Source organism: Trichechus manatus, unplaced genomic scaffold (assembly GCF_000243295.1).
Source record: "Trichechus manatus latirostris isolate Lorelei unplaced genomic scaffold, TriManLat1.0 scaffold00021, whole genome shotgun sequence".
NCBI lineage: Eukaryota > Metazoa > Chordata > Mammalia > Sirenia > Trichechidae > Trichechus > Trichechus manatus.
Genome location: NW_004443957.1, coordinates 1949915 through 1962211, shown reverse-complemented (window position 1 = coordinate 1962211; position 12297 = coordinate 1949915). Strand labels below are relative to the sequence as shown.

Below are 12297 nucleotides of genomic sequence, written 5' to 3'. Positions count from 1 at the left end.
ATAGTTAAGCTAAACTATTGTTTGGTTTTGTTAAAAAGACTTCAGGGGATATTTTTGGTTTAAGGTTTAAAGATTATTTCAGGGCAGTAGTTTCTGAGGTTCATTCAGCCTCCATGGCTCCAGAAATCTGGATTCCATGAAAATTTTAAATTCTGTTCTGCATTTTCCCCCTTTTGATCAGGATTCTTCTATGGAATCTTTGATCAAAATGGTTGGTAGTGATAGCCAGGCACCATCCAGTTCCTCTGGTCTCAGGGCAAAGAAGCCAAGTGTTCACGGAGGCAATTAGCCACACATTCCATATACTCCTTTTATTCTTGACTCTTCTTGCTCTGTTGTTCCAGGCCAATAGAGACCAGTTGTTGTGCCTTGGATATCCACTTGCAAGCTTTTAAGACCCCAGGCACTACGCAATGAACTAGGAGGGTAGAAGCACTAAACATGTTAATAGGCCAGTTAACTGGGATGTCCCATGAAACCATGACCCTAAACCTCCCATGAGGTTTTTGGTCGTACATAAGCAGCCATAGCAGCTAATCTTTATTTGTTTTTCTCGTTGTTGTAAATATATCTATCATACAACTTTTTTAAGGTATACAACTTATTGACAGCAATTACAGTAATTGGCAGTGCATCCTTACCCTTAATCAATGCAATTTTTCCATCATCATTAACTTGCCTTTCCTCCCCTTCTCTCCTCCCTTTCGCTCCTGGTAACCACTAATAAACTTTGTTCTCTATACATTTGCCTTTTCTTGTCTTTTTATATAAGTAAGGTCGTACAGTATTTGTCCTTTTGTGATATTTTATTTCGCTCAGCATAATGTCTTCAAGCTCCATCCACATTGTAGTATGTATCAAGACTTCATTTCTCCTACTGCTGAGTAGTATTCCGTTGTATGTATGTACCACATTTTGTTTATCCATTCATCTGTTGATGAGCATTTAGGTGGTTTTCATCTTTTGACTGTTGTGAATAGTGCTGCATTGAACATTGAGTTTCTGCTTTCAAGCCTTTCGAATGTATACCTAGAGGTAGAATTGCTGGATCATATGGTAGTTCTATTTTTAGTTTTTTGAGGAACCACCACACTTTTCTACAATGGCTGTACCATTTTGCATTCCCACCAGCAGTGGGTAAGGGTACCAATTTTCCCATATTCTTGCCAATATTTGTTAATGTCTGTTTTTTTTTTGTTTGTTTGTTTCTTTTAAGTCTTAGCTATCCTAAACTAAACCAGATTCATTGCTGTCAAGTCCGTTCTGACTCATAGGGACCCTACAGGAGAGAGTAGAACTGCCGCATAGGGTTTCCAAGGAGTGGCTGGTGGGTTCAAACTGCCGGCCTCTTTGGTTAGCAGCTGAGCCCTTAATCACTGTGCTATCAGGACTTCAAGCCATCTTAGTGGGAGTGAAATGGTATCTCACTGTGGTTCTGATTTGCATCTCTCTGATAGTTAATGACGCTGAGCATGTTCTCATGTGTTTTGTGTCCATTTGAATGTCCTCTTTGGTGAAATATCCAAGTCCTTTGCTCATTTTATGATTGGGTTACTTGTCTTTTTGTTAAGTTGTCAAAGTTTTATATGCATTTTAGTTACTTGATTCTTGTTGGATATGTAGTAAAGTCTTTTGATGAACAGAAGTTTGCAATTTTTATGAAGTCCCATTTATTTATTTTGTTTTTTTACTGTTGTGCTTTTGTTATTTTATTAGATAATCCATTGTTATAAGCCAGGCCTGACAGCATTGCCCCTGCTTTTTGTTCTAAGAATTTTGTGGATTTAGTTTGCACATTTAGGTCCTTGATCCATTTTGAATTTGTTTTTGTGCATGGTGTGAGGCATGGATCCTGTTTCATTTTCCTGCATGTGGAAATCCAATTTTCCAGCACTATTTATTGAAGAGATTTTTCTTTCCTCATTGAATGAACTTAGCACCCTTCTCAAAAATCAGTTGACCATAGATGTGTGTGTTTATTTCCGGACTCTCAATTCTATTCCATGGGTCTATGTGTCTATTTTTATACCAGTACGAGGCTGTTTTAATTATGGTAGCTGTTTAAAAAAAAACAAACCAAACCTGTTGCCGTTGAGTTGATTTTGACTCATAGTGATCCTATAGGACAGAGTAGAACTGCCCCATAGGGTCTCTACGGAGTGGCTGGTGGAGTCGAACTGCTGACCTTTTGTTTTGAGGCCATACCTCTCAACCGTTGAGCTACCAGGGCTCCAGGTCGCTGTATAGTATGTTTTAAAATCAGTAGGAGTCCTTCTTCTTTGTTCTTCTCTTTTTTGTTCTTCTCTTCTCTTTTAACGTTGCTTTAGCTATTTGGGGCCTCTTGCAATTCCATATAAAATTGAAGATTGATTTTTCTATTTCTGTAGAGAAGGCTGTTGGAATTTTGATTAGGACTGTGTTGAATCTGTAGATAGCTTTGGGTAGAATTGACATCTTAGCAATATTATGTCTTCTAACCCAAGAACATGGAACATCTTTCCATTTATTTAATTCTTCTTCAATCTTTTTCAACAGCATTTTGTTGTTTTCATTGAGTAATTGTCATCTTTCTGCCAGACTGATGTTCATTTCCAAACCTGTTTTGTTTTGTACCTCTTCCCCAACACGAGGCTGAGAGCTTCAGGCTTTGCCTGGTATTTTTTCACGGCCCTCTGCACTTTGTAGCATATAGAACACAGCCTTTGGAGTGTCAATCTTGCCTCCACTTCTTATTAGTTATATGATAATAACTACATAATAGCAGTAGTTAACATTTATTGGGTGTTTACTACACGTCAAGCACATATGTCGCGTTTCATGACTTGTGTGATTTGAGAGGCCCAGCTCCACAGATTCTGTGACATAGGCAGGGCTACTCTTTCCTCATTTTGCCAGTAAGTCTTGTCCGAAGTCTGATGGCTGCTTAGGGGAGCTGGGACTAAAACCCAAATTTCTTGGCTTTTCTTACTGTGCCATCAGGAACTTAATGATTTCAAACTCTTGATATTTATTGGCTGGTAGGGCAGTCATGTCATGAGGTGTCCAAATTAATGCCACAACCTGACTTTGCTTTGTTGATTATATAATTTGAAATGACTGGACCACTGCCTGATGCTGACCACTCTTTATGTGTCTCATTAAGCCCTACCTTTTCTCCACATTTCCTGAGAAGTGATTCTGCTTCCCTCCCCGCCCCCACCCCTCCCCCACCCCGACCACCTTTGGTACTTGAAATACCACTGGCAGCTCATTGCATTTTAATTTTATTCCTTTTTCGGGAAATGTTTTCTCCTACCTGCAAGCTCAATAAACAGAATTAGCCAGTGAGATGGCTTTGAAAAGGAATAGTATACTCTGAGAGAAGCATAATGCTCTTTGGGAAGGAGACAAGATATTGGCAGACTTCCGTTGCAGGTTACTTGAGTAGACTTCCTGATTCCTACTTGGAATAACTCAGTCAAAATAGCTCTGTGGCCACTATTTTAGCTCCTTTCATATACTGTGTACCGATATTGTGGACAGTAAGACAAGGTAGGGTTGTAAATTTGTACCCAGTATTTACAAATATTCATAGTTTACTGGTTTAAATGATTTTTGCCTCTTATTTTTCATCTTCTCTCACTTTTTTTTAAAATTGTGCTTTAGATGAAGGTTTACAGAGTAAATTAGTTTCTCATTAAACAATTAATACACGTATTGTTTTGTGACATTGGTTGGCAACCCTGCGACGTGTCAGCACTCTCTCCTCGACCTTGGGTTCCCCGTTTCCATTCATCCAGCTTTCCTATCCCCTCCTGCCTTCTCATCTTTGCCGCTGGGCTGGTGTGCCCGTTTAGTCTTGTATACGTGGTTGAGTTATATGTATTATTGTTTTATGAGCCTGTCTAATCTTTGACTGAAGGGTGAACCTCAGGATTCTCTCACTTTTTTGCCATATCAATTAAGGAAATATTTATTGAATACTTAGGCACCAGGCGCTATCCTTGGTATTGCTAGGGACAGAGTCTCTTTCTCCAAGGAATTCAGATAGCTTAGAACCAGCCCCATTTGGCAAGAGCTTTTGCTCCCCTCTTAGGGAGCATAAAAGAAAATGTTGACAAGATAGATTAGTGTCATTGTGGTTTGTTTTGAGTAACTTTATTAACTTTGGTAGTAGGGAGCTGTTGAAGGTGTTAGAGCTGGGGAAGCAACTGATTTAAAATTGTTCTATAGGAAGATTAATCTGGGAGTGGTACACAGGATAGATTAGAACACAGGGTATACAGTTGAGGTGGTGATCTCTTACCTTTGTAGCACACTTGATAGTTTACAATGCAACTTTGCATTTATGATGCCATTTATCCTGTAAAACAACTCAGTGAGGTAAGTACAGCAAATATTATTATTCTTATTTTACATGGATACAAACAGAAATTCAGAGGATTTATGATGGCTTGGGTGTGTAGTGAGGGCTTGAAGAAAGGAGTTAGCATTGGGGATGGAAGGTGGAGCATTTCAAGATTAAACCTATAGGACTTGGGATCTGAGTAAATGTTGGGAATCATGGAGAATAAGGAGTCAGATTCTACTGAGATATAAAGAGAATAAGGAGTCAGTTTTACTGAGGCTTCTGGGAAGGGGAATGCCATTTGCAGAAATAGGGAGATCAGACAGGGAATATAGCAAGGTTGGTTTTGGATATTAGGTTGAGGAGCACCTGTTCTAAGTGGACATAGCAGCTAGACAAATTGAAATCTGGGTCTGAGATTGGGGCCAAGTTTTTTTGATAATTAGAAGGTCATTGGTGACCTTTGAGTGTAGACAGTAGAGTGGTGGAGGAAGAAGCCATATCAAGAAGAGAATGAATCAATGGGTGCTGAGGTACAACTGATGGAGGTGGGAAGGGATAGGGAGAGCAAGGAGAAATGTTGGTGTGATGGTGATAATATGCTTCTTCCGTAAGTGGAGAGAAAAGGATAATTGAGTGAGCAAAACTTCAAGAGGATTTTTAGGTGGAGAGGGGTGAATTTAAGGGGTGAATTTAAGATTTCTTTGTACAGGATTAGGTAAAATCACCCATTAAGAGTGAAAAGGACGGGAAGGATTTGGCACTAAAAGAAAGCAGAGGTTTGAATTTTCAGCGACTCCAGTCAGCATAGTTTTTGACTTTTCAGTAGTTCTTGGAAACCAGAAAGTAGGATTGGAAAGGCAGTGGGAGCTTTTTGTGGCTGGGAATTAGGAACAGTCCAGAAGCATGTGGAGAGTTGAGGAGCTGGTGTTAGCCAGTCGTTATTTCATAGATGGTGCAGAAGTGACTAAAACCCTGTTTGCAGGCTGTCATTAGTTCTGGTAACAAGTGGGAGAGATGGTCAGAGCTAACAGTTTTAATGGCAGTTTGGAATTATTAATGGTTTTCAGTTACCCCTGCTACATCTCTGTTAAGGGAACAACTGCACAGACTAACAAGGGGAGAAAGCCCTGAGGACTTGCAGAAGCTTGGGCTCGGCTTGGGTCACGTGGCTCATTGCTGCCTGTTTTCCTTATCTCCGAAACAGGAAATGACTACAGCCGACTTTAGCCTTGGTTTGGTGCTTCCGCAGTGATTTTGTGCTGTGTACAATCTTTTACTCCATTAGGCATATTATGATTTAATGAAAACATTTTTAGTCAACATTTTTCTAATGTTGCAGAGTTATGAGTGCATCTTTTATTTACTTGTTTGCTCCCTATTATCATAAATTACTCCAAACCCCCCTCCGTACATCTTATCTTTCATTTTTTAAAGTCAAATTTTCACTTTCTTTAAAGCAGATATGAAGAAAACACTGCAGGATGAGATTGAAGCCATACTGCGGGAGAGGATTATGGTGCTAGATGGAGGGATGGGGACCATGATCCAGCGGTACAAGCTAAATGAAGAGTACTTTCGTGGTCAAGAATTTAAAGATCACGTCAGACCACTGAAAGGCAACAATGACATTTTAAGTATAACTCAACCTGACATCATTTACCGAATCCATAAGGTAAAGTATTCATGGGTTATTGTATATTTGGTCAGACAGCAAGCCATTTTGTGTACCAAGGGCAGACCACTATGCCTGGTGCTCTGGCGGATATAGAAGAAAGAGGTGATTTATTCAGAAAACCGGTGTTGGAAACCAAAAAAGTCATGCCCTGTGTTGGGTGCTTGGGATAAGGAGATGAGGATGGTAAGTTTTTTGTCCTTGAGGCATTTACATTCCAATGAAAAGCCATAAAGTCCTGGACACATTAGGGTTTCACCTACATAATATTGTTTAAGTCATTAAAACAGCCCTGATAAAGAAAAACGGAAAGGTGGTTATTATTATTCCCATTTTGGAAATACGGAAATAGAGGATCACAGAAGTGAAATAACTTGTTTGATGTTACAGAGATTTACTAACATGAAATCCCATGTTTTTTCATTCTGTTTTTCTGTCTGCAATAAAAGTGTCTAGCCAACATAAAGGAAACAGAAGTAAGTTGGTGTTGTTAGAAAAAATAAACTTTAGAAAAAATAAACAGGTCTAAATTGTTTTTAGGTTATGAAAAGAATTCCATAGCATAAGAAGACTAGAAGAGATAATGAGGTGATTTAATCTGTTTTTCTGATGTGGCCCTAATTAGAAGGGGGACACTTATTTACCAGCTAAATTTGAAAGTTTTATCTTCTGGAGAAGGGCCTTGTTATAGGTGTTTCAGACTCATAAGGAAAAAAAGTCCCCTAAACAAATCCCTTAGTTACTAAGCGATTCATTGAAGGTGGAAGGGCTTATTTTACTGGGTGGTCAAGTCTGTGTTGTAGATAAGATGCAGAATGGCTCTCAGCTGAAGAAACATAACTCTTTGTGTTGTTCAGTTCTGTGGGTTTTGACAAATCCATAATGTCATGTATCCACTGTGACCCACCATTATGGAATCATACAGAATACTTCCACTGTCCTAAAAATGCCCCGTGTTGCATCTGTTTATCACTGCTTCCCTCCCCCTTACCCCTTGGCAACCACTGATCTTTATACTGTCTCTTTAGTTTTGCCTTTTCCAGAACATCATGGTTGGAATCATACCGTATATAGCCTTTTCAGACAGACTCCTTTCAGTTAGCAATATGCATTGAAGATTCCTACATGTCTTTTTGTGACTTGATAGCTTGTTTATTTTTATTTTTTAAGTATTTATTGAGTTTTTGTGAAAGTTTACACAGCAAATTAGGTTCCCATTTAACAATTTCTGTACATATTGTTCAGTGACATTGGTTACGTTTTCTACATTGTGTCAACATTCTCATTATTTCTGTTCTGGTTGTTCCCCTTCCATTAATCCAATTTCCCTGCCTCCCCACCGCCTCCCTGACCTTCTCATCTTTGCTTTAGGGTAAATGTGGACTGTTTGGTCTCATACAGATGATGATGATTATTATTCATTTTAAAGATGCACAGTACTCACAGGTGATATTGTATAATTTGAGCCAATCTGTTATTTAGCTGAAAGGTGACCTCCAGGAGTAGTTTCAGTTCAGAGTTTAAAGGGTATCTCTTGGGGATTCCTGTAGTCTCTACCAGCCAAGTCTGGCATTTTTTCTTTTTCAAGAATTAGAGTTTTGTTCTATAATTTTCTCCCTCTATCCATGACCGTCTATTATGTCCCTAGTCAGAATGGTTGGTAGTGGTAGCCAGGCACCATTTGGTTCTTCTGGTCTCAGGATCCCTGAGGCCATGTTTCATGTAGGCAGTTAGTCCTGTAGACTAGTTTCCTCTTTGAGCCTTTAGTTTCCTTCTTTCTCTTTTGCTCCAGACAGGTAGAGGCCAATAGTTGTATCTTAGATGGCTGCTTGCAAGGTTTTGAGACCTAAGTTGCTACTTACCAAACTAGGATGTAGAACATAAATTTTATAGACTGTGTTGTGCCAGTTGACCGAGTTATCCCATGAGAATATTGTACTATGCCTTCAAACCCAGTAAACCAATCCTGCAAGGTGTTTGGTTATATCTGGGAAGTATTCGTGACTGTGCCCCCTACGTGCCTTATTGTATACAGGCAGTCCCCGGGTTATGAACGTCTGACTTACGTCCAACCCGTAGTTATGAACCAACCCCCATAAAGCCTATTATATTAAAAATACAAGGTACATACAATGGTGCGTAATAACAAATTGTGTCCTACTTTGCCATGTGCATCAAACTATTATTATTATTATTACTGTATTATTATGTTAAAGATGTTTTAATATATCTGGAAGTGTTTCTTTAATGTTTTTTATGCATAGAGAGGTACACTATATACTAAGACAAATGTTTGACTAACTGGCATTAGATACGAAACATACCTAACTCTTCCAACTTAAGTACAAATTCAACTTAAAGACGGACTTAGGAACAGAACTTGTTTGTAATCTGGGGACTGCCTGTATATGAATATATGTGCAGTACACACAGACATATATATGGCTGTGTGTACAGATACACCTGTATATGCACACGTATATAGTCATATGTCACTTAACATCTACGATACGTTCTGTGAAATAGGACGTTATGTAATTTGGACATTGTGCGAACACCATATTATATATAGGCAGTCACTTGGTTATGTGCCCAGCCCTGCCCACTGCTCTGGCTGCCTGAGGTGCAGGAGCAGCCTGCCGCAGCAGCCCCTGCCATTGCCTACCTGCCAGACACAGCCCGAGAGCTGTGTCCACTGGATACAGGAGGCCAGCCTTGCTGGGTAGGCAGCTGTGGGCTGGATGGGGTCTGCGCTCACAGCTGGATCGGGACTTTGCTCATGTCTAGGCTCAGGGTAGGGGGAGAACAGAGGGCGTGGAGATGTGGCTGTAGGGACTAAGTAGGGATCGGAGGAGCCACTGCAAGTGCTGCCCTGCACTGGGAGTGAACGGCTGCACAGCTGCTGGGCAGGTGAATGAAGCCAGGAGGAGGGGAAAGAGGAGGAGGTGCTCTGGGGATTGGGGTGTGCCCTGGGGCCCCACCACTCATTCACTCTGGGGATCTGGGGTCCTTAAAACCATTAGGGGGAGATCATAAAAGGAGAACTGCTTTCCCTTTAGAAACAGAAACAAAAACAAAAAAAACCCTATAGACTACGGACGTATATGTGGTCGGACGTTGCCCGAAGGGGTGTCATGTGGTGCATGACTGTACACACATATACCTTGCTGTACACGTATAGATACATATCTACCTATGTAATCAGTTACATGTATTTTGGTTGTATATGTTATACCATTCACCAATAACGTTCCTTAATCTTATGTATTTCTTATTGTTGTCATTTACCTTGGTTCAGTTGTGCACACTTCACCCGCATTTGATACTGACTTTTACATCACCAAAAATAACAAGTGTCTACTGTCTAGAGAGTAATTCCTTCTCCCTCCCCCTCCTATACCTGTTAACCACCAAAGAAGGTTGATTTTTGTATATATACCTATTTTTGTCATTTTATAAAAGTGGGATCATACAATATTTGTCCTTTTGTGCTTATCCACTCTGATATTCTTTCTCTTCACATTTAAAGTGATTCTTGATGTACCGTATTTTTATGTGAATAATGTGTACCTTGTACGTTTGTTTGCCAGCTGCGCCCCCCCACCAGGCATTCTCACAAGTGCTGCTGTGCCAATTCTTCTCTATATGTTGCTGTAAAAAAAATTAGCATCATGTGCCTAACCTCATGGGGGGAGGATGTGGCTGGCAAACAAATGTAGAAGGTGTGTGTTATTTTCGTAAAAAAATATGATAGTTGTATTAATATCTACCATATTTATAACTATTTTCTACTTATTGCCCTTGTTACTTGTTTCTTTTATGTCTCCATTCTTTTTCTACCTTCTCTTGTTTTAATTGAGCATTTTCTTTCTTCTCTTAACATGTCAATTATACTTCTTTTAAAAATATTTTTAGTGGTTGTCCTAGAATTTGCAGTATACATTTACAACTAATCTAAGTCCACTTTCAGACAACACTATACCACTTTATGGGTAGAGCAGGTACCTTATAACAGATTAATCCCAACCTCCCTTTTGTCCCTTACAACATTACTGTCATTTACTTATCCATAAGCTATAGTCCTTTAGCTATAATTTTGTTACTATATACAGGAGTTCTACTGATGTGGTGATAAGGTGTGGAGGTAAGGGGAGTGTTCTGTAATCCTGTGATTAAGTTTCAGTATTTTAGTGAGTCTGTGTCCCTGGGCTGTGACCTTAACAAATACTTCTTAGCTTCCCCCACCCGCTTCAGGAGACAGGAAGGCTAGATGGGGCTGGAATTGGGTATTTCCATTTTCCCAAGTTCTTTGTTGTGTGCTGACTCACATTGACCCTATAGGACAGAGTAGAACTGCCCCGTAGGGTTTCCAAGGAGTGGCTGGTGGATTCGAACTGCCAACCTTTTGGTTAGCAGCCAATCTCTTAACTACTACTGCGCCACCAGGGCTCCAAGTATGTTCATATATGTATATGTGTATTTTATAGAAAATACATAGTACTGTTTGTGTGTGTGTGTGTTCTTTAAATTTAACGGCATCATGCTTTGCCTATCATTCAGTTTTGTTTTTCTTCTCAGTAATACTTTTGGAGATCTTTCTATGTCAATAGATATGTGTCAAAGGTGTCCTGGTGGCACAGTTGTTAAGTGCTCGGCCGCTAACCAAAAGGTCAGCGGTTCAAACCAACTAGCCACTCTGCAGGAGAAAGATATGGCAGTCTACTTCGGTAAAGAAACCCTATGCGGCAGTTCTACTGTGTAACATGGGGTGGCTTTGAATCGAAAATTGATTTGTCAGCATGCAACACCACCACCATAGTTTATTGAGCTATTTTGGTGTTGATGGATATTTAGGATGTTTGTGACTTATCATTATTATAAATGTGTAAATCTTGGTTTTCATTTCCCAGCTCTTCCTACAAACAGTGTTCAACAGCTTAGGAGGGGTTGAAATTACTCAGTATTATAAAATCAAAGGGGTTGAGAGATTTCAGAATGCTAGTCAGATTGAAGTTGAGGTGGTATCCAAAGAGTGAAACCAGGAAGACAGGTTTCAAATCGGGAGAATAGGAGGGCACCAGGGTCCTCAAGTTCCATCAAGAACTGGTTCAGAGGACTTCCTGCAACATGGCACTCTAGGCAGACGCACCACTCTGTCCCTCCACAGCAAAGATCTGAAAAACTAAGCCAAACAGAGAAAACAGGAATCCTGAAACCCTAAACATCAAATGAAGAGAACTCAGCCAAGCATTAAATGGAATAAGAAGCTGACAGAGAACAGAGAGCAAGGAGACATACATGGAGAGGTCCCCTATCAGCTAATGCAGCACGGATCCGCCATCTTGGACTCCTATCAGAGACCAGCAGATAGGGGGTACGAGAAAGTAGCTTCACGGAGCTTCCAGCAGGAGACAGAACAACCGGTAAACAGCGATATACGCTTTCCCACCACCAACACTTCTTCACCCCTACTTGGCCTCCTCTGCTTCCTGTGGCCACAGTCTCTTGGCTGGGAAGCATTGGCTGCTTGGAGTCCACCTGCCCACACTGGCCGACTCCCTGAGTGCCATTTGTTGGCTGCTGTTGTTGCTTTTTTCTGCTTCTTTTGATTTCTTCCTTACCTCTCACCACCTCCCCCTCCTTCTGCTCAAATACCTGGCTCTGTGAGCCATCTTTGCTTCTTCCTGAGGGGCTGTGGAGCTCCGTTCGAATGTGGAACTGCTTCTGGGTCCTTGCTGCCATGCTGGTAGGATGCCAGGCCTTTTTTTTGTTTGTTTGTTTTCAATTGTTTGTTTTCTTTTTCTTCTCTCCAGTTGAGAGCCCGTTCTGGCCAGATGGTGCTGCGTGGCTTGAGACCTACCCCCTCAGCTTGCACAGGCACGCAGAAGGATCCCTGAGAGCATTTCTTTTTTCATGTTTTTTTTTTTTTTCCTGATTTTTTTGGGGAGTTTTCTTGTTCTTTTTTTAAATTTGTTTTGTTTTCTTTTCCCTCTTGTTCTCTTTTTGTCTTTCTTCATTACTCAGTTTCTCATCTCTCTATACCTTCCTTCTCTTCCTGTCCCCTGGATACCTGGCACTGAATACCTCTACGCCTACTAGCCGGACTGTACTTCAACAGCTGGGAACATCTTCCCCAGACCTCGTAGTGGCACCGGTGGGATCCCTGGGAGCTTTGCTGTTCTTTTTTCTTTCTAACTTTTATTTATTCATTCTTTTCTTCTCTTCTTCTTCCGTTTTTTGTTTTTCTCCATTTCATAGTCTCTCATCTCTCCACTCCAACGGCAAGCTCCCCTAG

General features: G+C 40.5%; 1 protein-coding gene across 5 annotated transcripts in view; it reads left to right on the top strand.

Moving 5' to 3' along the window:
• The window catches only part of MTR (5-methyltetrahydrofolate-homocysteine methyltransferase), a 121813-nt gene that overhangs the window by 5482 nt on the left and 104034 nt on the right, over positions 1–12297 (top strand). For 2 of the 5 annotated variants that reach the window (XM_023727987.1, XM_023727985.1), the window contains exon 2: positions 5788–6002. In XM_023727987.1, the coding sequence (XP_023583755.1) occupies positions 5793–6002 (210 nt within the window). In that variant the 5' untranslated portion in view covers positions 5788–5792. Of the gene's footprint in view, positions 1–5787; positions 6003–12297 lie in introns of those variants that run through there. The other 3 variants (XM_004372790.3, XM_023727986.1, XM_012554505.2) reach the window with 2 other exon arrangements.